Source organism: Pinus tabuliformis, chromosome 3_2, assembly GCF_031772625.1.
Source record: "Pinus tabuliformis cultivar Carrire ecotype Pingquan chromosome 3_2, CPIR1, whole genome shotgun sequence".
NCBI lineage: Eukaryota > Viridiplantae > Streptophyta > Pinopsida > Pinales > Pinaceae > Pinus > Pinus tabuliformis.
The window spans coordinates 100,821,135-100,847,500 of record NC_142302.1 but is presented as its reverse complement, the minus strand read 5'-3'; the positions used below and the strand labels follow the sequence as shown (position 1 = coordinate 100,847,500).

The 26,366-nt window shown below is 36.7% G+C and overlaps 1 protein-coding gene and 2 pseudogenes across 1 annotated transcript; 2 read left to right on the top strand and 1 right to left on the bottom strand.

Annotated features, from left to right (window-relative positions):
* Positions 1-1,111: 1,111 nt before the first annotated feature.
* LOC149180036 (glutamate decarboxylase pseudogene) lies at positions 1,112-1,453 on the top strand (annotated as a pseudogene).
* A 21,651-nt stretch (positions 1,454-23,104) lies between these two features.
* LOC149180035 (uncharacterized) lies at positions 23,105-24,957 on the bottom strand (annotated as a pseudogene).
* Positions 24,958-25,534: 577 nt separating this feature from the next.
* Positions 25,535-25,933, top strand: LOC149180034 (exocyst complex component EXO70A1-like). Its single transcript, XM_089413739.1, has one exon. The coding sequence runs from the start codon at positions 25,535-25,537 to the stop codon at positions 25,931-25,933; it is 399 nt and encodes a 132-aa protein (XP_089269865.1).
* Positions 25,934-26,366: the final 433 nt, after the last annotated feature.

Here is a 26,366-nt window from a genome sequence, read left to right as displayed (position 1 = left end):
GACGGCATACTTTGCTTGCCTTTCTTTGCGAGTTATGAAGAATACTCTTCAAAGACACAAAGAACATGACCAGTTAGAGCGAGCTCTTCAAATGATATGAAAGATTACTCCATGCCCATAGTCAAATTAAGCTCTTCAAACGATATGAAACAGAAAGATTAGTTAGTGTGAGGCTCATTTGTTTTCAAGAAGGAAAATAGAAAGACCATACCGTGACTGGTATTGCTTCTCCGAGTTGCTGGAAGCGAAATACCATACCGTGACTAGTATTCCTATCCGAGTTGCTGGAAGCAAAAGACCATACCATGACTGGTATTTCCTGTCCAAGCTGCTGGAAGAGGGCTGGATGTATGACCTAGGCGGCTCATATAAACCATGTACGCACTTGGATAACCCAATTAGCAGGGAAAATCATGAATTTATTAAATATATGATATTATTTCGTTTACCAATTTTACTGTGTGTGATGGGTTGTTCATGAAGGATGCACGAAACTAGACAAAGGAGCACCTCACATGTGTTTTAAACTGGTGAAGTTGGGAAGATATGTAGTATGATAGTGTACACATCGGCACATGTGTTGCATGCAAGCACTGCATGAGTACCGATAGTCAATTGTTCCGTATTCAAACACATGGGCAACATGCACCATCAACCATCGATTATCATGAGTGGACAACACAGACTATATGGACTTGTATACGCTGGAGTCGGATGGGTGGTTTGGAAAACCAAGAAAGACTTGCCCGAGGAACTCATTTTCCACATCAATTATTTAGGAGCTGATCAGCCCACATTTACACTCAATTTTTCTAAAGGTAATTCTCTGAACACCAGTATTTTCTTTGGCCCAAATCTAACTTAGCCCTCTTTGTTCCCAACCAGAGATTTAACCCTTTTTTTTTCTTGGTGGTAGGTGCGAGTCAAATTATTGGGCAGTACTACCAACTCATTCGATTTGGTTTCGAGGTCGACCCTCACTCTGTCCCTAAATTATCATTATATTCCTGTGCTTTACTCAAAACAATTGACCTAAAATTGTTGTAGCATCATATTCTTGGGCTTTATTGACCTAAAATTGTTGTGGATGCTACAAGGATACAAATTGATTATGGAGAATTGCAGAGCGAATGCAAAATACCTGACAGAAATCCTTGAAGAGACTGGACGTTTCAACATACTTTCCAAAGATGTGGGCGTGCCTGTTGTTGCATTCTCGCTAAAGGACAAGCGCTTTGAACACGATGAATACGAGATCTCTGATAATTTGAGAAAGTTCGGATGGATTGTTCTCGCTTATACAATGGCTCCTGATGCTCAGCATATCACGCTTTTACGCATTGTTGTCAGGGAGGACTTCAGCAGAACTCAGGCTGAGCAGTTGGCTCAGAATATTGAGATGGTTTTGCAGGAATTGGAGGCTCATCATCCTAAGATCATGGAGGTTCTTTGAAATGACTGTAGTTTCAGTTTTAGATGAGTGTAAGTTCCAGGTGACGCAGATCCTGTGAACCTGCCGTAGTAATGGAAGCATGTCCAGCCCACCGTAACCTGCCTGGCCACGGCACAACACGACACAACACAAACATGCACTCACAGATGGCGGAAATACGACTATAGATGTGTTGTGCAATGACCATGTGGCTACAACTGCCATGTGGTGTAGCCAATGACCTGTTATCCCTATTTCTTATATGTTGGTATATACAAGCATGTTCCTGAGCTGAGCTAACATTTAATGCCCTCGACTAATGCCAACATTAGTTTAGGTAGTATTTACAAGTTTGAAAATATCAAACAAACAAAAAATTATAACCTATTCTTTTAGCTTCGGGCCTCGGGAAGAGGCCAAATAACATGATAAATCAATATGTCTCTAAAAACTTTGTTTATAGTTGATGAGCCAGGACTAACAAACAACTCAAATAATACTAAACTCCTCATTTCTAATTACTATAGTCCCATGCCGGGATGGCAGGGACTAATAAGGTCTTCGCTTCATTTTAATACAAAGCCATATGTTTAATATCATGCTTGTGATCCCCTCCCAGTACATCATCCCAACGATGAGACCTCAAAGGTATAAATGTGAAAACATTGAACTTGTAGAATGGCTCAACCAGGATGATGTAATATATATATATATATATATATATTTTGTTATTATTTTATAAAATATGTTTTGTTTAATAATTATAACAATTTTTATATATTTTGTTATTATTTTATAAAATATGTTTTGTTTAATAATTATAACAATTTTTTTATATAGTTGTAATATATATACAAGTTTTGAATCTGGTGGTTTTTTTTAGAATAATTACAAATTAAATAATATATTATTCACAATTAATTAATAATTAATAAAAAAAATAATGAAACAATAAAATATTAATATATACAAATTAATTAGATTATTACTATTAATTTAATTAATATAAATTAATTAAATAATAATATTTACATTTTAAAATTAGTTTAATTTATAAAATAAAGTAAAATACAATTTTAACATTAAAGCTAAGGCAATGAAAATTATTCAAATCTTGAACAAACATCATTTTCAAACCATAAGTCCAAACTTAGCAAAATTAGAGCCATTGGGAAGACAACGAGAAACTGTACACAACGAAGCGATCAAAGTGGAAAACCGAGAAAAATAAAAATATTGCAAAATTAACAAAATCAAAACATGAAAAGAGTGATATGACCAAATTTTGCATAGAGTGTCCCCATATCTTTTGTAGAAAATTTATGGGGGTTGTGGCCACAACACATTCTTATGATAGATCATGTCTCTAGGGGCTTAAACTTGGCTAGATGGGATAGAAAACCACCATCCTTACCACTCAAGCTAAGCACCCGTTGACTTTTTATATAATTGTTGTTACCAACATCAATATTTATACTTTAAGGATAGTTTTTAATTTATAGTTATGTGATGTTATAAATGATTATAAATATATATTAATAATATATAAATATTTATATAGTTATAATTATGATTATAGTTATAATAATAGGATTTATATAGTTACAATTTGTTTTAGAACTAATTAAAATAGTTATGGATTTATTATTAATTTTGTCTTTCTCTTTTTTCATATGAGATTGAAATGTATTTGTCTGTTGTTGAATACTACATAAATTCTTAGCTTGCTTCTATCCATCTCTTCCACCATATTAGCTTCCTGGATGTTATGTACAATCCTCATCTTATCTCCCTTGTGATGATAGACTTTATACATGTAACCTTCCTCACATCCCCAACACTTTGTGGGTTGACATATTGGCCTTTTCCCCAAGGAATCTATCATCTTAGACTCAGTTTGTGTTGGTTGTCTCTGATGATAAGCTTGATAGTCATTCCTGAAGAAGATTGGCTTGAATCTTTTCTTACTTTGATCCACCTTACCGTTTTTCTTGTCATCCCAAGCTTTTTAAAAAGTCAGCATGCCTTTATTCTTCCCATACAAATATTTTTCCTTCCTTATGGTTTCTTCCAAAGTTATTGGCTTATCAAATAATATTTGATCCTTGTAAAATGGTGAAACTCCATTAAGAAAGCTATGGAATTTAACCTTTCCTCTTTGACGAAATCCACATACCTCAAGAGTTCCAAAAACTTCCTCCAATATTCTTCCATGGTCATGCTACCAAGCTTGAGTTTAAATAACTCTTTCATTTTCTTGTCATAATAGTGTTATGACAAGTATCGCTTCTGAAAATACTCTTGAACTTTTTCCAAGAGATTCTCTTGTCATCAATGTGCTTGACTCACTTTAGTTGGTCCCACCACATGGATGATTTTCCTTACATGAGGTTGGAAATATTTCATGCCCAATAGCCAGGCTTCAATTTCTTCACCATTCCTATGCTCTCCATCAATTATAGGTGGCCTAAGCTTCCTAAGCTCTCCTTACAAGAAATCCAACTCATAAACTCATCTTTGATGCCTTACAAGTGACAAACATGGGATGCACTCTGACTCTACATGTGATCATACACATGAATGTATAGGTGAATGATGATGTCTACTAACACTTCTTGAGTGCCTAGCATCAATAATCATCACTTTTCTCATGAGATTTGTGATCTACTACATGAATTGCACTAGTTGGATGTCTTGTTCTAGACTCATTGTGAATTTGTATTTGCAAGTTATTAGACTCTATAGAAATTGAGTATTAATATGGTTCTACTTGTCTTAAGCTCTTATCATGTTTTAATTATTTTCTCTATAGCTCTGTAGAATCCTCATTGTCTCAACTAGCTCTATAGGCTCTACCTACTTCTATGTCCATTCGATTTTATTTCCACATTATTTGGGTTAATATTTAAACCTCTAATTTCATCTCAATCATTGTAAGAGACATGTGCATCCTCCATATCTCTAGTATACATTTTTTATCTAGCTCTATTTTTTTTTGTACCCTTAATTCCGCAAAAATGTTCATGCAATAATCACTATTAGAATTATCAAATTATGAAATATTTCATTAGTTAGGCTACAAAACGTTCTCCGTATTAATTAAGGGAATACCCTTTAAATTTCATTTGGTTTTGAGTTAATATGTTATTGTTATGACCAAAACAAGTTTTTAATTCTAAACATTTTTATTTTTCTATAAAAACCATCGTCTACCTGACATGGAATTGCATATAGATTTTGATGTGGTATTGATGTCCACATATTAGTCCTTTATACATCCATGTCTTCATCCTTGATGAGTTGAAAAATTCTTCCATTGTAATTGCCTAATTTTTTCCCATCGAGGGTCGGTCAATTTCTTCCATCGAAGGTAAACCAATTTCTTTGTACACGGGAAATATCTAAAATCCACTTTGATGATCCTCAGAATGGTCTCATCAATGATTTCTAAAATAAAAATCTCTTTCAACAAACTTACAGATTATTTTCCCTTGTCGCTCTACAAAATGCACTTCAAAAATATGTAGAATGGTTTCTCTTTAGGCAAACCCCAAAACTTTTACTTTTTTCAGCCAACTCCGAAAAACCTACCTTTTCAGTCGACCTCAGAATAACTACCTTTTCAATGTACCCCAAAAAATTCACTATTATAGTTAACTTCCAAAAACTTACGATTTTTTTCCAAACCCAGGATGAATCTAGGTTGTTGATCTCAAGGTCAATTATGAATTAAACATTGAATTAGTTCAAATTCACACCAACTATGAAAATATAAAATTGTATCTTTTAGGCTAAATTTAACTTTGTAACTTGTAAAGCCCATGAAGGGAAGCTCAATTTATGATCATTGTGTTATGAAATATTATGTACACCATGAGATTCAAGGTTCAAATCCCTAATGGATCAGGCAAACAAAAAAAATAACTTTGCAACTTGCAAATCGATGAGATTAATCATCTTTATTATGATTTTGAGGGAAAATTTGACCTAAATTCACTTAGAAATCTAGGGATTTCACTCCATTTTTATATATTTCCCCAATTGGGCATAAACCAAAACTCCACAATAGTGAATTTGTTAAATTAGCACTATTCTCTAGCCCATACAACTCTAGTGTTGAATGTACAAATATGGTGATCGAATTGCAATTTCTCAACAAATTTAATATAAATCAAGAGACACAATACTACTTTGCAGAAATTAATTCACAATTAGAACAACATTCGCAAACATGCAATAAGAAAAATGACACATGCATAGTATTTTTCTACGGAACCCAACTAGGAAAAAACCCTTAGGCCTCTTTACATTAATCAAATGAATAGAGAATGTATTACAATGGATTGACCGCTTTGAGCACAACCTAAAAGTGAATAACCTATCTCCCTGCTCAATGAGAAGCTATGACCCAGAATTAGTCAATTTTTGCCTTAGCTTGAGCCCCTATTTCCTTGCACAATTCTTGAGGAAATTAGGCCCCTATTATTTAGGAATTTCCTCCAAAATTCTTGTGCAATTCCCAAGGCTGCTCATCCGACTGCATGCAACACATGTACACTCAAGACTAGTCTACAACTGATGTTACATTGCCTAGGAATATCCACCAAAACTAGGGAGTTCGAATTCTCTACATGCACTAGCTATTTTGGGCTGATTAATCAGTTAACTGGATGAACACTGAGTTAGACTACTATCCCATTGCACAAATGACCTTCCACTAGTTCCTCCAACAATTAGAACTAGTTTAACTGAAAACAACTTGAAATAACCGACCTTGATTGCAACAAATTAGCAATCACACATGCTTAACTGAACTCTAAGCCCTATAACTCGAATTTATTGAGATAATTGAGTGACAAAATCCATGTCACACAAGTTAACGGCATCCAAGTTGTCTGTTGATGTGGAAATTTGAATTTTCTTAATTTGACCAAGGACAAATCAAATTGAGACTTTCTTGTTGCATTTTTAAACACCCCCTCTCAACAAGAAATGGATTATCAACCACCCCTACCTTGCACGCGTGGAACTCAAACTTCCCTCTTGAAAAATATTTTCTCAAAATGTCAGCATCTTGTTCCTCTGTCAGAATGTATTATAGCAAAATTATCTGCCTATGCACACAGTCCCGTAAATGGTGATGCCAAATATCTATATGCTTGGATCGATTGTGAAATACCAGATTCTCAGAGAGCTTGATGAAACTTTGATTATCACAATAGATCACGGTCGGATCCATCATATGACCAAATACTCCCACAAGTATCTTTCTCATTCAGATTGCGTCACATGCTGCTTGACTTGCAACCATGTATTCTACTTCTTCTAATCTGAGCACCACAGATATTTTCTTCCATCTATACTAAAAAATAGTTACAGACCCAACACTGAAAATTCCACCCAATGCACTCTTTTAGTCAGGTGGATTCCTTTCCCAATCTTCATCTTTGAATCCCCATAGCTTCACTCCCTTTGTCCGTCTATACCATAGCCCAAATTGGGTAGTGCATTTGAGGTACCGTAAAACATGCTTAGCTCCATTCCAATATAATTTGGTTGGCTTAACCATAGCTTGGCTGAGCTATTTGACTTCATAGCACATATTTGGTTGTGTGTTCACAAGATACTTTAGTGAATCCACTAGTTGTCGATAAATGGTAGCATCCACTTCCTCAGCTGTAGTGGCATACTCCTTCTTCCAGTTGGTCACTAGACGTGTCTCCATGGGTTTACAATTCTCTATGTGGAATCTCTGTAGTATCTCGTTTTCATACTTTGTTTGAGACACAAACAATTCCCCATCGCCTTACCATATTTCCAACTCGAGGAAGTAGTGCATGAGACCCATGTAATTCATTTCAAATTACCTTGCAAGATCTAATCTGATTCTCATCACCAGTTAAAATTAAATCATCAACATATAAGACAATAATAAGGAATTTAAATTCTATAAAAATATGATAGAGGTTCGCATCTGCTTCACCTTTTGTGAAGCCCAAACTGGTGAGATAATTGTCAATCTTAGTGTACCAAGCATGGGGTGCTTGTTTGAGACTGTACAATGCTCGATTGAGTTTGCACACATGAGACTCTCGATCAAATGTCTCAAATCCTTCTGGTTGCTCGATGTACACCTCCTCCTCAATAACACGGTGTGAGAAATGTTGTTTTTACATCCATCTGGTGGAGCTTCCATGCCATATGCGCAACCAGTGCAATAATTGATCTAATGGATGAATACCTTGTTACAGGAGAAAAGGTTTCCTCATAGTTAATTCCCTCAACTTGATAGAATCCTTTGGCCACAAATCTAACCTTATACTTCTCTATGCTTTCGTCTGCTGCATGCTTAACCTTGAAGATCCATCTTAAACCCACAATTGATTTATCTGTTGGTCTTGGGACCACTTCCCAAATACTGTTCTTTACAATGGATTCATATTCTTCCACCATTTCATCAACCCAAATAGGTTTCTCAACTACTTCCTTGAAGGAGGACAGATCGATATCTACAAGATCAGTCATTAGAGCCATGTAGCTAGTGTAACTCTCAAGTGACCTCCTTTGCCTGCACAAATTTTAAGGAGTTCCCACATTCTCCCTTAGATCCTGCACAAGTATATTAGCTTCCCTGGTTCTTTTTCATCCTTCTCGGGATGGTTCTATTGGAGTGGATGTCTCCACTCTCTGATTTTCAATTTGTAGTTTCTCCAAAACATTCCGAGTCTCCTCCTTTGGAGCTAAAAACTCCTCTTCTAGTGGGATCTGAAGCTCCCTCTCAAGAGAGCACCACATCACTTTCTCCTCATAAAACTTTACATCCCTTCAACAAACTGTCATTTTGAGGGAAGGTAAGTACACAAGGTAGTTGTGTGGAGTTTCCGAGTAACCCACAAGAGATTCCAAATATGTTGTCAGCTCAAGCTTCTTCCTAGAATCTTTGGAGACATGGCATTAAACAAAGGCTCCAAAAATCCTGAAGTGAGACACATCCATCTTCCTCCCCAAGAAAGCCTCCTCCGGTGTAATCATACCAAGAATATGACGAGGACTCTAGTTCTGTAAGTATATTGTTGTGTTACATGCCTCTACCCACAAATGCAGCAGTAGGCCTTGGTCATGTAGCATAGCTCTCGTTTCTCACACAATGTTGTTGTTCTTCCTCTCAGCTACCCCATTCTGTTGTGGGTTGTGGGGTACTATCATCTCTCTTCGAATTCCTTCTTTCACACATAAATTATTGAATTCATTCGACACATACTCACCTCCATTTTCGCTCTTGAGAGCCTTCACCTTCTTGTCAGACTCTTTCTCAACTAGTGCCTTGAATTCTACAAACTTGGAGAATGTATCATCCTTCTTCCACATGAAGAAGCTCTAACACTTCCTTGAGAAATCATCAATTAAAAAATAAAAAATTGTATTTGGAAGTGGAGGTTGTTGAGAAAGGTCCACAAACATTAGAGTGGATCCTTTCCAAGATTGCATGTGATTTGTTGTCTCGATCATGGAATGTGACTTTTGCATACTTCCTCAAGTTACAACCTTTATAGACATCCTGTTGCTCAAGTTCTCATTTAGGGAAGCCAATGGTTATTTGCTGCATAATCTTCAAGGAGCCATGATGTAAATGGAAAAGTCTTTTGTGCCAAATTTCACCAACATTGTGGCTCTACACTTTCTTTTCCTTACTTCTTAATGCAACACAATCTTCCACATCTAGCTTAAACAGGTTCTTCACACGAACCCCAATCTGCTTCATCTATCCATTAGCTATGTGTCTTGAGAATGCTTTCCATTTGCTGAAGATCACATCATAACCATGGTCTTCCAAAACTACTACAAAGATGAGATTCTTCCTTTTTATTGGAACAATCATGACATATTTGAGGTGAAGAGGGGATCCCAACTCCCTCTGAAAGGTGACCATACCTGTTACAGATCCATTTGGGCACTTCAAATCCCAACATTCAGATTAGTGATTTAGGACTCATCAAACCCTAAAATCAGTTGTTTCATGCCCTAAACAAGTAAACCCTTTGAATGCCTCCTTCCCAGACAGTTTCATGACTTGAAGACATCCAGAAATTGCCTCTAGAGGGACCAATGTAGGTAAGCCCTTATGAAGGTGCGCTGCAGAGCAGCTAAGTCCACTGCCAGGGTGCTCTGAAGAGCACTTAGGATTCCTTTCACCTGCGCTAGGTGAGAATGAGTAAAATTCACATAGGTTTTGGGAATGTTCTTATCTTGTGGAGTCATCTAGAAGCTTCCCTGTCTTATCAACTCCTATGAGCTTGAAAATGGATGAGGAATGAGTTAAGGATCATCCTATCCTCTCATCCCTTCCTCCATGGAACTAATTCTAAGTATGGAAGGCCATTCAATGTTACCATTAATGACAAGACCTCCTTCATCTTCCTATAAATTGACCACTCATCTAAGTGATCAGGGGCTGGATTATGTTGAATTATAAGGAGATAATGCTGCTATGAGAGTTGACTTTGGAGCAAGTGATGTGATGCCACAAGCTTGTCTTGCTTTTAATGTGATGTGGATGGGATCCAAGCTAGAGGAATGAATTTGAATCAGACACTGATGGTTGTAATTCCTTCTTTTATCTATTAAAGTGTTTGAACCTTTTTCCATATGATGTGTTATTTCATAATGCTTATATGTTTGAATTGCTTCTGATTCCTTTCATTTATATTCAATGGATCATATGCTTTGATCGGTTTTTGTCTTCTGTTGTGTTGACAGGGTACTTTTCGAGTGAATTAAGTATGGCAAGGAGCGATGGAATCGATACAAGGGAGACTAGAGGAAAGCGGAACTACAGGTAGGCCTTCTATCCTCTCTTCTTATATATTGCTTATAGGGAAAGTCTAAAACACTTTAAACTATTGTTCTAGGCACAACTACTTGTCTAGTGAATTAGTATTTATCCGTAGATGATAAATTCTCCAAAACAAACCCATGCTCAGCTTATAAACTTTCATTACATGTACATAAACAGTCGTCTACAAATATAGACCCATGATCGGAATGACTATCAATGTAAAGCCATTGTACATATGATTTAGTACTCCTGATATCGTAGCCCGGATGGATGAAACTAGATCCGGGGTCTTCAATCTCGTTCAACTGTTCGCTCAAGTACGAGTCTAACCATGTGAATATGTGATCTGAAGTCGAACATGGGAAGACACCATATGATTACTAGCCGATGATGTAAGCTGTTAACAGATGCAAGAGAAATCACCGATAATGATAATGATCCTCAAGGTACTGTAGTACATTCTGCATGGTGTGAATGGATGATTTGATGTCGAACACCATACAAAGTCTTTTGGTCGAAGGCCATTGATGTATGCCTATCGCCGAAAGCAAGAAACCTACCATTGATGCATGCAAGCCTCAAGGTACTGAATGGGTGTTTCTAAGTCAACTTCTTGGATAATGAGTTGATGTCGACAAGAAGCGACTCGTCGCAGGAGGGCCTTGATGTATCCCACATCAACGACACAAAACAAGTGTAGTGATTTTTAGAGATGGAATTTGACTAACACACAAAGTTCAGGAATGGCGGTCATGAAAATGAAGGTTTATGGTGTTTAGTCAATTTAGTGTGTCCTAAATTGCTGCATTAATTATCAATCCGAGAGTCGTAGACTGATGAAGTGTGGCGCACTATATGTGCAAGACAGCCTCTTTTTTACCTTTTTGTCGTTTTCAATTTTTATTTTGTTTTGGGGGTTTTTATCTTCGTTTATCTCCTAATATGAATGGAAATCCTATTCCTAAGTTTTAAGAATACTCTAGAAGGCAAGTATGGATATAGATTTTAAGGCAATTATGTCCTCTATAATGATTTCCAGAACTTAACACCTTAGAGGGTCTTAGAACATACTGGTAATGAAATTAATACTTGAACAAGAATAAAAATGTGCTGCTATTTAAATCAAGCAAATAACGAACTACTGATCATGAAACCATTATCTCTATTGCTGTCTAAATACAGAAAAATGAATTAAACTACTGCACTCAAATAAATAAAAAATTTCAATCTAGTAAAAATAAAATCAATTCACATCATTCATAGTCCAATACATCGCCAGGTAGTCTAAGCTATGGCTTTCAGAGATAATGTCAATGATATGAGCAAGTTGATGTCTAATTGCAGAAAAGTAAAACTAAAATCAAATCACATCATTCATAGTCCGACACCTCGCCATGTAGTCTAAGCTATGGCTTTCGGAGATAACGTCAATGATATGAACAAGTTGATGTCTAATTGCAGAAAAGTAAAACTAAAATCAAATCACATCATGCATAATCCGATACCTCGCCAGGTAGTCTAAGCTATGGCTTTCGGAGATAATCATCAATGATATGAGCAAGTTGATGTCTAATTGCAGAAAAGTAAAACTAAAATCAAATCACATCATTCATAATCCGATACCTCGCCAGGTAGTCTAAGCTATGGCTTTCGGAGATAATCGTCAATGATATGAGCAAGTTGATATCTAAACTAACTAACAAAGCAAGTGAATAAGACTGAAATCAACAAAACATAACTGGAATTAAAAAAACTAAGAAAAGCAAAGTCAGCAGAGAGGCTAATCCCATGTCACTAGTTATTGCGAAAATTATATGAAAATGCCCGGGCCTACTCTATCCTGAAACATACACACACTGATCAGCGTTAACAACAATATACAAAGCTTGTAAAATCATAAACAGGAATGAAATGTTAATATCATAACAGATGAAATATATACACAGGTGGATAACTATGAAACATGTGCAGTGGAAATAAGGAAATAATACATAAAAATTGTACAACAAAAAGGAAACAAAACCTCAGCGTGCAGGGGCCCTCTGCACAGCCTTGGTCAACAGGCTATCAATCCAAAATTATGCACACGCAGTCATATAAAAACAGAGTCTTCTTTTATAATTCAAAACAGAGTCGTTACCACAATGGGACTAATGTCATAGCACATTAAACTTTAACAGTGAAATTACATTAATAAAGACTAACTCTATGCGTTTGGGAACGCATTATTTATAACAAAAGTTTTATAACTATTTTCCTGTGAAACTACGTCAACAGAGGACACGTAAAAGACATCGTCCATGAATTTAGCATAATGGTTGCCGAGGTTATTCAATCTATCAAAAGTGGCTGTTGGATTCGCATTGTGGGGCAGTCTACAGCTGTCAACATGACCCCAGGGATCTAGAAACAGCCACGAATCCTTCACGTGATTGAAGACAGAGTCCTATTGCTGTAGGATTCCTCTGTTTGACCACTGCTTGACCACCATTGACCACGACTTTCCTTGATGAATCCGGCTGAACCAATAGGACCTGATCCATGTCCAGGTCATTCTTGATCTACCCACGTGTCCCGTTTTTCCTGATGACACCTACAACCTAGAGTTTAACAAAAACAGCTGCGGAAAGTTGAATTAGCTGTGGAAAGTGGTTGCATTCCGCAGCTAATGAGCAAAATCGAAGTCAAACAACAAACACAAGAACATAGTTAGAAAACCACTTAAATGCTCTTTTAGAATCAATATGTAATGATTTCTGATAGCTTATGGAGTACTGGTGAGGAGAAAAAGTCTGGGAAAATGTGTAGGAGAGGTGTAATTTCAAAGCTCAATATATGGTATTGCAAAAGATGGATTTTGACTAAATGACTTCTCTTGAACATGTCGGCGACACTAAAGTGAATTGGTAGAATTGACCCAAAACAAAGCGATGGATGGTATGATAGACCAATGGTAGGATAACCATCAAGCTAATAACCCAACCCAAATAGTCACGGTGATGGAGTGCAAGTGTCATGTTTAAGAGTGACTTGATTTTTCCCCTTTTTCCATTTTCCCTAGTCATTTTTGATCAGTACCTCTTTATTTTTTATCAAGCTTGAGGAGGATAACATATGCTTGTTGTATAATTTCACCCTTTGGGCGAATCCATCTCTATTTGATGTTTTAATGAGTCTAGCGAAGGTGAAACTTGGTCTTGTCTAGATGGAAAAGTTTGTCGCTATTTGATGTTTTAACGAATTTAACGACAAGCATAACTCGGTCCTTTTCATGTTTAGAGAGTTTGAAAAGGGACAAAAAGAAAACTCCACAAGTTCTTTTTCGTAAATTAATCTCTCAAGCCCGAAAAAACATAAAATAATACAAGAGAGATATCATTTCCAATCCATTAACGAGCTGGTAAGGACAAGCGCTCGGCAATCTTTTCATGTTTAGAGAGTTTGAAAAGAGCTTAAAGAGGAATCCATTTTGAGGAACGAGTGGTGTTTAGGGTAGCAACTAGTTCCGGTGATGTTGGAACTTCTCAAAACATGTTGATTTATGTGAAGAGGCTGGCTAATATGAGCACTCATTGCAACTGTTCCTCAAAAAGGGTAAAACAACCAAGTGAAAGCGTATGATCAACCAAAGGGATGGTAGCGATGGGATGAAAACAACCAAGTCTCATATGACAAAAGAGGCTGATAGAATGGAAATCACGAGGGTTAAAAATGGAAATGGGTTCATTTTTACACAAGCTTGAACCATAGGGAACTATGCTTGGGTTCAGTTTCATGTTTACACAAGCTTGAAACGAAAAAATATGCTTGGATTCAGTTTCATTTTTACACAAGATTAAAATGAAAAACTATGCTTGGATTCAGTATCATGTTTACACAAGCTTGAAATGAAAAACTATGCTTGGATTTAGTTTCATTTTTCCACAAGCTTGAAACGAAGAACTATGCTTGAGATTGGTTTACATGCCCCCAACATGATAAAAGGGAGAGTATCTTGTAACGAGATGGAAGTCGTTGCGGTGAAGCAGTATGGTTATCCAACACCTTTTTGGCTTCGTCCATATAGGGACAAAGGTGAATGGGTGATTCCCTTCACATAACCTATAGGAAGACTTAACTTTACCACTAGGTGTATGCCCCCCAAGCTTCATTACATTCACCTAAGTAGACTACTTGTGGCTATTAGGTGGATGGAATGAAGGTTCTTTTACGAGATCAAGTGAAAGACTCAATTGGGATTTTACGAGATCTAATCATAGACTCAACTTAGAACTTGGGACCTTGTTTCATTTTATAATGAGTTTGACACAAGACAAGGAACTTTGTTCAAATTCCTTGTTTCATTTTTTAATGAGGTTGACACAAGACCAACAACTATCCTCATACCCCTTGTTTCATGTTTTAACAAGGTACACACAAGACAACGAACTATCCTCATACTCCTTGTTTCATTTTTTAACGAGCTTGACACAAGACAAGGAACTATGCTCATATCCTTGTTTCATTTTTTAACGAGGTTGACACAAGACAAGGAACTATCCTCATGGACCTGTTTCATTTTCTAACGAGGTTGACACAGTAAAAGAACTATCATCATACTCCTTGTTTCATTTTTTAATGAGGTTGACAAAAGAGAAGGAACTATCCTCATGGGAGCCGTTTCATTTTTTAACGAGGTTGACATAGTAAAAGAACTGTCCTCATATTTCAATCATAACTCATAATAGGTCATGAAGGAGAGATCTGGTTCCAATGCCCCCAGTACATGATGTACAACATCACTGAATTGATTGTTAGTTGATGTAGGTATGGAACGGGTTGCCACATAATTAACCTGTGGCGGGGATGATACCATTGGTACAAATGGACCATTTAGGGAAGATGGTTGACTAGAAGCCATATTTGGACTGGGAAATGAAAGCTAGTCAACGGTGACAATTCTGCCTTCATGCGAGAAACACATCACTCGAAAGAGTGTGGAAACAATAGCTCCCATGTCATAAACATAGTCGCACCCTAGAAGAAAGTTGTAATCTAAAGGGCCTGGGACAACCATCACATTCAGATAAATGGTTTTTCCTCCCAAAGTAATAGGTAACTGAGGGAGGATCCCTAATGGTTGATTGGTTCCTCTGTTAAAAGCCAACATATTCTGGGTAACAGGCACAAGCAGCGGCGAACCGAGTGCTTGCCAAGAAGTTGAGGAAAGGATACTCACAGATGCACCTTCATCTATGATAGTTCCAGATACAATCATATTACAAACATTTACTATGATCTGGAAAGGCACATAAGAAGGAAGACAGAATCCTGCCAGTCGATTCCAATCAAAGGAAGTGACTAGACTACTTGGAGGGGGTACTGTAGAAACGGGATTATTAACCCTTTGAGTTACGAGAACTGGAGGATTTTCCTCCTGTCTTGATGGAACAGGAGGACTGCCCCCAATCTCATCAGAATCTGAAGAAACAAAAAGAACCTGAGTGGTATCATATTCACTCTCTTTGGGAAAGGTACAATTAATTGAAGGTGAAATCGAGTCAACTATTTCCTTGACTTGTTGATTTAGGTCGGGTATAGACTCATAGGATTCACTTTCAGAGAGAGTGGGTTTGACCGATGGTTTATTTGGTCAGTCAATTCATCAAATAGTGAAGGATTTAGGGAGAGTTTCCTGTAACTAGATGGATGTCGCTTCAGGAGTACTAAATCATATGTATAATGGCTTTACATTGATAGCCATTCTGATCATGGGTCTATATCTATAGATGACTGTTTATGTACATGTAATTAAAGTTCATAAGCTGAGCATGGGTATGCCTTCCCTCAACTATTCATGTAAAATCAAATATCATGATATATGTATTGTAATTAGTGCAGGTCACCTTCCACTTCGATACCTCCTCATCACATCGTAAAGCATTTCATTCAACATTGGAATTTTTCCGACTTCATGCTTTAGGGGGAAACTGTTACAGATCCATTTGGGCACATCAAATCCCAACATTTATATTAGTGATTTAGGACTCATCAAACCCTAAAATCAGTTGTTTCATGCCCTAAACAAGTCAACCCTTTGAATGCCTCCTTCCCAGACAGTTTCATGACTTGAAGACATCCAGAAATTGCCTCTAGAGGGACCAGCGCAGGTAAGCCCTTATGAAGGTGTGCTGCAGAGCAGCTAAGTCCACTGCCAGGGTGCTCTGCAGAGCACTTAGGCTTCCTTTCACCTACGCTGGGTGAGAATGAGCGAAATTCACATAGGGTTTGGGAATATTCTTATCTTGTGGAGTCATCTAGAAGTTTCCCTGTCTTATCAACTCCTATGAGCTCAAAAATGGATGAGGAATGAGTTAAGGATCATCCTATCCTCTCATCCCTTCCTCCATGGAACTAATTCTAAGTATGGAAGGCCATTCAATGTCACCATTAATGACAAAACCTCCTTCATCTTCCTATAAATTGACCACTCATCTAAGTGATCAGGGGCTAGATTATGTTGAATTGTAAGGAGATAATGCTGCTATGAGACTTGACTTTGGAGCAAGTAATGTGATGCCACAAGCTTGTCTTGCTTTTGATGTGATGTGGATGGGATCCAAGCTGGAGGAATGACTTTGAATCAGACATTGATGGTTGTAATTCCTTCTTCTATCTAATAAAGTGTTTGAACCTTTTTCCATATGATGTGTTCTTTCATAATGCTTATATGTATGACTTGCTTCTGATTCCTTTCATTTATATTCAATGGATCGTATGCTTTGATCGATTTTCTTCTTCTGTTGTGTTGACAGGGTACTTTTCAAGTGGATTAAGTACGGGAAGGAGCAAGGGAATCGATACAAGGGAGACGAGAGGAAAGCGGAACTATAGGTCGGCCTTCTATCCTCTCTTCTCATCTATTGCTTATAGGGAAAGTCTAAAACACTTTAAATTGTTGTTCTAGGCACAACTACTTGTCTAGTGAATTAGTATTTATCCGTAGATGCTAAATTCTCCAAAACAATACCAATCCTGACCTCATTGTACCTTACGTCGTCCCCCAGCTCAATATGCAACTGGAGATCTTTCTCTTACAGGTCACTGAAAAACTTTCTACACCCTATTACGTGGAACGAGGCACTAGAGTCCAAGTACCACACGCTCCCCATCATTATGTTGTTCATGAATGCGATAAGGGTGAAGTCAAGATCGAACTGTGAAGCCAAGGATTCACAGGCAACTCCTCCTATGTTCTTCTTGCTCGACTTTTTGTGTGGACACTTCGTGGCATAGTGCCTGAATTCATGAAAATTGAAGTATTTTATTTTTGACATTTCTTTCTTCTTGCCCACTTGGCTAGATTCTGGTTTGGTTTGATATTTATTCCCTTTTTTCTTATTTCCCTTTCCAACCAATGCAATTTTTTCTTCATCCTTGCCCTTGGATGAGGTTTCATCTTAGTATTCTGCTTGATATCCTCTTGTACCAAATCATACCATAATAATTCCCAATTCGGTAATTTCTCCTTACCGTTCAATGAGGCTTAGTAGTTGTGACAACTTTTGGGAAGGCTTAGGAGAGTTAGGTTTATCAAGTCATCTCCTGCAACGTTAACACCAACCCCTCCAAGCTCATCACTAACTTGTGTAAATATTCTCAGATACAATGGAATAATTTCATTCTTCCGCATCTTGATATTTTGAAGTTTGTCTTTGAGGGCCAGTTTCCTATGGTTGTTGTTATTTTGGAATAGATTTATCAGTGCCTACCACATTGCGTAAGGAGTTTCTTTCCCATGGAGATTTGAGAAAATGTGGTCTCGCACCCCCTCCAAGATTATTCTTCTTGCCTTGTCTACATCTTTATTCCATTGGGCTAGGATTTGTGCATCAGATGCTTGTGATTTTGAAATTTTTGTCTTGGCATATTCTAACAATCCATTGTCATCCAACACCACCTCCATGCAATGAAATTAGAGCTTCCTTCTAAGGCATACTCTAGTCCCAGCCCGTTGAAGGTCATTTTCCCAACTCTGAAGAGATCCTGCTACACTGAAGCTACAAATTAGAACCTCCTGAGAAACAACTTCAAAATTCCTACTCTAATGTGAATCTTGCTCTGACACCATGTAGAAATATGGTGATGGAATTGTAACTCCTCAATAAATTTAATCTAAGTCAAGAGACACAACTACTCTACTGCTCTACTGAAATTAATTCACAATTTAGAACAACATTTGCAAACATGCAATAAGAAAAACCACAGATGCACAATATTTTTCTAGGGGAACCCAAATGGGAAAGACCCCTCAAGCATCTTTACATTAATAAGATGAATAGAGAATGTATTGTAATTGTTTTCCTGCTATGAGCACAACCTACAAGTGAATAACCTATCTCTCTACTCAATGAGAGGCTTTGACACAAAATTAGTCAATTTATACCTCAAATTGAGCCCCTATTTCCTTGCACAGTTTTTGAGGAAATTAGCCCCCTATTATTTAGGAATTTCCTCCAAAATTCTTGCGCAATTCCCAAGGTTGATCATTTGACTGCATGCAACATTTGTACACTCAAGACTAGTCCACAACTAATGTTACACTGCCTTGGAATCTCCACCATAGATGGGAAACTCGAATTCTCTGCATGCACTAGCTATTTTGGGCTTATTGATCAATTAATTGGATGATCACTAAGTTAGACCAATGTCCCACTACACAAATGACCTTCCACTAGTTCCTCCAACAGTTATAACTAGTTTAACTGAAAACAACTTTAAATAACCGACCTTGATTGCTACAAATTAGAATCACACATTCTTAATTGAACTCCAAGCCCTCTAACTCGAATTTACTGAGCTAACTGACTGGCAAAAGCCAGGTCACACAAGCTAACTACATCGAAGTTGTCTGCTGATGTGGAAATTTGAATTTTCTCAATTTGACCAAAGCAAAATCAAATTGAGACTTTCTTGGTGAATTTTTCAACATTGAAACATTCACTCTAATATCACTATGTAACATACCCAAAACCCCTGTTCGAAAAGATTACTTCCAAAAACAAATCAAATACCAATTTGAAAGTGGAAATATGCATAAGATGAAATCCATATTCTCATGCAACTATCTTAATTTTTGAAAATGTGAATGCAAGTTAACTAAACATGGATAGTAACGTTAAAACATAGATCATGAATTGAACAAAGCATTCCACATGACATCAACATAATAAACAACACAATGATCGGATCACTTATCTTTATAATGGTTTACACAACTAGCTATGTATGTCAAACATTCCATCCAACTATTGAATCTGTTGCTCCAATTATCTCAGCAATAAGTTACCCCTTAGCTTAGGCTATGAGTCCAAAAGGACGAGCAAACTTCTATTGGTGTCTATATTCCATTCACACAACCCAAAACATAGTAAAAACATAGTGATGTGCTTGGACCTACATCGATTCTAATTTCCTAATTTTATTCCCCATTGATTTTCACAACCCAAGGGATGAGATTTCCTTCTCTATACCACAATCCCTTAGACAAACTCCACAAAACTAACTAGGATTTTCTTAGTTGAGGGCTCTAGGAAATCTAGCTATTACATGAGTGCTCACAAAAACTTTTACACATGCTCTTTAGTGATTTTTCATTGAGAGCTTGTTATAGACATATCATCCTAGCTCTTAGCATAATTATTAATTCAACAAGTTATCCTCAACACATAGGCATGGCTTCCATACTTCTCCTAGCACTAAACTATTTTTCTTCACTCTCTATATGTGTAATGGTTCTCCAATAATACACTCTATCCTATTTGAATTTCCTTTTTCATCCCCCCATGCTTGCTTGACTCTTGCTCTTCCCAAAAATACTTTTACTCAACACATGTTATCATAACTAAGTGAGTTGACTCTATCATTGACCTCTTACATGAGTTAACTTACGCCCATGCTTCAATAAGTACACAAGATGACTCTTATGCTATCCTCACTCATGCATTTAATTATTTCCTTTAATAAGTAAAATGGAGACTACATGGTGATGACAAATATTTTAGGAAAATGACATGGGATTATAAACAGGTGGATTTCCCATTGGACCCCCTTTTCATCCCCCTCTCTTATGGAATCATAGCCCCCTATGACTCTTCCCTTATCTATTTTACATTCGGTGATGTATTTTATTTCATTATTTTCCATGCATAATGCTTACATATTACATTGTTAGGCCCTTGACCATTCATAATATAAAACTAGGGATCAAAACTAAGGTATTACAATAAAATTATTCCAAGATGCCAAAGACGATGCATTCAATTATTTGTTGTCCTCTCCATTATTCACTTTATTTAGACACATGTTCACATAACATGTCCCATAGAGAAGGGGGATCTCAAGCAAGTATGCATATCTATCCCAAAAGAAATCAATCATAATGTTTGCAGGAGGGGCATTACTTCTATGGACACCCCCATTGGAACAATGAACAAGATATGTTAGGACTTTTATGTGCAGTGGACTAAAATTCACAACAAATGCAAGATAGCACACAATAGGGGATGAGTTTTTAAATTTGTAGAAACTATTCTAAGATTCCAAACGCGATGTATCTAACTATTCATTATCTATTTATTATCTATTTATTATCTAGTTTATTATTCATTGTTTATTCACATTTATGCACCTATACAACATGAGGGGAAGGGAAACAAAGCAAGTAATCATACTCATCATATAATCAATCAACCATTGTCTTCATAGGAAGAATGTTACCACAATGGATTCTCTTATTGATGTAAGGATCACAATATGTATGTTATGGTGGATTGGATCTCATGAGGGGAAGTGAAACAAAGCAAGTAATCATACTCGTCATATAATCAATCAACCATTGTCTTCATAGGAAGAATGTTACCACAATGGATTCTCTTATCGATGTAAGGATCACAATATGTATGTTATGGTGGATTGGATCTCACAACCAATTGAGCTTCTACTTTAACAAATTTTATTGAAGATGGCTCTATTAGCTTTTCTACCTCGTCGAAAGACTAGAAATTCATTTTTACTTAATTACATTAATAAATGTTTGTCTTATACATCACATTGGGTGAGCACAAAGACAATTTTGTCATAAATAGGAAACCATTAAATATTGCAACAATAAAAAAAATTCAGAATCATTAAATATTACAACAATAAAAAGGTTGGGAATAATTGATAATATGATGCTCCCATAATTTTTTAAGCCACTCCATTATTTCAACATCAAACTTAGGCCAAAAATATTGGAATTTGTATTACCTTGAATATCATAACCATTTATCCTTAACTAGAGTGTTGAAATTTAATGCTTACCATTACTTATCAAATTAAAAATTCATAAAATTCCAATATTTTTATTACTCTTTTATTTATATGGCCAAAAATTAATAACCCATTAATTCTAATTTAAAAAAAAAAACAATATATATTTTTTTTACATAAGAAATTGATAATTTTAAAAAAAATTGACAGCAATGAAATAAATAAAAACAACGGCACAACACATTTTCAATATAATGTAAAACAATATACACAATAGGAAAAATACTATTAAAATTTTCATATAAATTATATATTACATATAACTATATAATCTCCCATCTCAGCTCCTTGAACTTACAGATTGCTTTTTAGTAGGCAATTTTTTGTTTGGTCCTTTATCTTAATAAATACCAATTTGCAATTGATTTAAACTAGAGCCTTTTCTTGGGGAGGCAAATTAATTGTTAGTTCGACTATGGATGCTAAATGGTTATGTAAATGTGATATTTTTAAAACCTCCTCATTTGGGAGGAAGAATGGCTTACTTTTTTATTTTCCCCTTTCACTAAAGTATATACTCAACTTTTATTTATACCAAGTGATAAATAAATATTGGGATTTTAGGTAGAAAATTAGAGTGCCCAAAATACTGACAGTTCTTTCAATTTTGATCATGTTAATTTCTTTTTGGGTTTATTGAATTTAAAATCAATTAGGTAGCTACTTGTCCCTTATAACAAATGCGCAAATAACATAATAATAAAATACACGTGTGTCTACTTGCCCCTTATGACAAATGCGCAAATAACATAATAATAATATACACGTGTGTCTACTTGCCCCTTGTAACAAATGCGCAAATAACATAATAATAAAATACACGTGTGTCTATGTGTTATAGAAGAAGTAGATCTAAAGGTTAGTGGTAAATTGTAATCACAAAAGGATAGAACTGTGGTAATTTTAAATTATAATCACAAAAGAAGGATAGAACTCTGTAATTTCAGAGGTATTAAAAATAAAAACATACGAGGAGTATTAATCAAATTATTTATAAAAATAAAAAAATTCATATAAAATTATTTGAAAATAATTTTCGAAATTTAAATTTAAAATTGTAAAATCTCATCAGAATAAATAAATTTTATTCTCTTTAATTATGCCATAAGGCGTTTCCCTCTGAAATGAATTTCCCTAAAATCTACTTGTCATCCCTATGTGCCGTTAGATTATGTGTTAGACGATTAGAGGATTGTTAATCGTTCGATCAAGGGAAGGTAGTTGAGTGGTTGGAACTGTTCACGATATTTGAAATAGTTGCAAAACAGTTGTGGTTTACTGACCTGGGTTCCTACTCCATGTTTCCAGCACCATCCGAACACCGAAGGTTCTCTGTAGCAAGGGGCCTCTGTAAAACTGAGGCACCATTCTAATTTATCTCGCATAATTTGTTGTCTGGTTCAATACCACCATACCTTGGCGACATGGTAACTTTGCACCATTCTTTCTCATATTTGCAACCTATTCAAGTTTTCACAAAAACCTCAGCAACACACAGGGCAACTAATGAAAAGGCCCTGACCTTCCTCTTTTGTAAAAATCTTACAGCTGTCGTCGCAGTTTTGTCAAGGAATGAACCTCACGTCACCGCAACCATCGCAGGGTTTGGAATGAGCCTGCACTGGGAAGCATTCCAGATACTTAGCTAACTCCCCTATTTCATGCAGTTGCTGAATTTCCTCAACCCCGCCAATGTATTTTCCCCCAATAAACAACCTAGGCACCAGCATGGGCTTCCCTAAAAGATCCTGCAATTCCTGTCGAAAAGGGGAATGCATGGAAATATCCCGTTCATCAACCGAAACCCTAAAACCTCGAAGAATCAATTTCATAGTGCAGTGATCCTCAAATGTTTTCCTTATTCCCCTCAAGCTTGTGAAATACAGAACCAACTTATCTTCTTTCCCGGGGGGAGCCCTCAACTTAGCGTTTTTTATAGAGAATTTTTTGGATATGGGGGGTCGTTTGGTCGACCTCTCATCTATTATCTACTGCAAAGTATTCACCCTTGCCTGAATGCTGCTAGATCGGAGCCTAAAAGATTTTCTTGGGGTACCCTTTTCGTCTTCTCCACTCTTGCTTCCCGTGCTGCCCTGACAGACCTCTGAAACGGGCTCCATCGAATCTCTGGGGGAAATTTCATCCATGGCTTTCCTAAATGTAGAAATGAGATCCGGATCAAATAAGGTCAGAGATTAATCGTCTGACGACGACTGCTGCGTCCAAATGATTTTCGTGATTGAATCTGCAGGAGTCGAGGGCGAATCTGCCCTAAAGGAAGAAAAGCCGTTGGGAAATCCATTGCCTTTGTCAAAATTTTTCTTCAAATTCGTGTTGGGTGTTGTTGAAGACACCCGCAAATTTTCGTCTGCAATTTTTATGCTAGGGGTAACCTTGTGCCATATAGAGACCTGACAACTGACAACCCAAAAAACTTCAAGAACTTGAAGAAGATATAGTATATTGGGTAAGATTTATTGTTTCCAATTCCAAAAGAGCAAAATCCTCTCTCACTCATGTCACAATTTTCACTCATACTTCTCTAAAATTAAGAATTGTACTTATCAGTGGTCCAATGCATTCACAGGCTTAGGGATCGTTTCATTGCCTTTGTTGAACATGGAATGATAATTTTGTATTGGGAGAAACATATAAAGAGCACTGCTCATTGAAGTTTTTTTCAGGCTTTTGTCTGGATTATTGAATGTATTAGAACTAACTTCAGAAGATGGAGGAACCAAAATACCTTTCTGTAGCTGATTGCTTTTTACTATAAAGGAAATTTGAGTTTCATCAACATTGAGTTCATTAGAGCTGTTCTGATACTCAACAACGGATGTGTGGCAGGTTATATTCCTTTCTGATGATTGGTTTGGTTTATTATTTCACATTTCCTCCATGTTATATTTGTCCTTTCCCATTGAAATATTTAACAAATCCCCATATCTATATTCTTCTTTAGTTCTTGTTGAATAGGGTCATCGTGAGTTTCTTCTATCTTTATTTTTGCAGTTAACGTGGACAAATTTTTTTGACCTTCTGGCAGGTGTTGGACACAAACATCACTTCTAGTGGCATCTGGAATGCCATAAAGTTCCTGACAATTTTCACGTGTTCTCACACTAATAGGAAGTCCGGAAAGAGCATCTGTTTTAGTTGCTTGACCTTCATCATTATGATCTAGAGCTGATATTTGAGACATTTCTGAAGCACTGAAGACAGATAATGAATTTGGCATGCTTGCAACATTTAAAGTTGACGAGTTTGGGGATTCTTTCCAATTCTTTGGATTAGAATGCCGACAACCATTTTCTAAGAATTGTCTGTCCCTAGGCATTTTCCTGTTTAGTCCATAATTTATGTTCTAATTTGCTAAATATACAATGAAATATAAAACAAATAAGTAAGCCAAATCCCCTTCAATCAATGTTCTAAAAAGGTGTGAGCATTGTGAGTCATCTGCCATGCTCCCATGTTTATGTTATTGAAGAAACATAGAATGACTAAATGTTGAACCAATTGTTTCGGTAGAGATTTTGGAGAGCATTGGCAGAGCTAAAAAGTGCTTGAAGATTTATGGTTCGATTAGGATTGAGAGCATGAGAGCAAGCTTCAAGAGCATGGAAACTGATTATCTGAGATATAATTCTTCATCATCTATTGATAAGCTTGAGTGGACTGCTCTAGAAGACCATGTGGCAGAATGGTTGGAGGTGTTAAGGAAGACAATGAAGGTCTTGGTTTCTTCTGAGAGGAAGCTCTGCAACAAGATTTTTCAGACATTTGATATTGAATTGTGGACAAATTTCTTTCAGAAATTGGTTTTAGGAAGCGGTATGAAAGAACTGATAGAGTTTGGTGAGGTCGTTGCCCTGAGCTAGAGAGAGCCTCAGAGGTTGTTCAAGTTGTTGGACATGGTTGAAGGATTGGAGAGATTGAAGGAGGACTTCGGGGTGGTTTTTGAAGGGCCAAGATGCCTGGAGATGAGGCTTCGGTTGAGCGAAATGGAGAAGCACTTGGTGCATAGTGCTTGTCAAGTTCTATGGGACTTTGGGAAACAGGTAGAGGAGGATTCAGGGTTGTTTGTTGATGGGAGTCCACCAAAGCTTACAAGCTACGTTGTGAATTATCTCAAGTTTATGTTGATTGAATATGAGGAGGTTATGGCAATGGTCTGGGGAATGGAGAACAACACAAGCCTTGCAGAGGCTGTTAGTCATGTGATGGATTCTTTGGAGCTGAGTTTGGAGACCAGAGCCACAGGATACAATGCATCTGGATTGTCACACATATTCCTCATGAATAATTATTAGTATATATTCAAGAGAGCCAAAGACATGAAACTAGGGAACCTGTTGGGTGAGGCATGGCTAAAGCAAAGGAAGAGATTGGTTAACCAACATGTTTTGGGTTATGAAAAGGAAGTATGGGTTCCCCTGGTGAAGCTTTTGAACAGAGATGGACTGGCTGTGTCTAGTGGTGGAAAAGGAGGAGTTGGGGATTTGTTTAAGCAGAGAATCCACTCATTCAATTCCACATTTGAGAAGTTATATGAAGAGCACAAGAATTGGTTGATCTCTGATGAAGAGCTCAGAGAGGGCACCTTTACGAAAATTTAGCAAGCTATAATTCTTGCTTACAGGAACTACATTGAAAATTTCAGCATATTGCTTGATCATTCTGCCAGTGAAAGCAAGCATTTGAGATACACTCCAGAGTAAGTCGAGTTTATGTTATCACATCTGT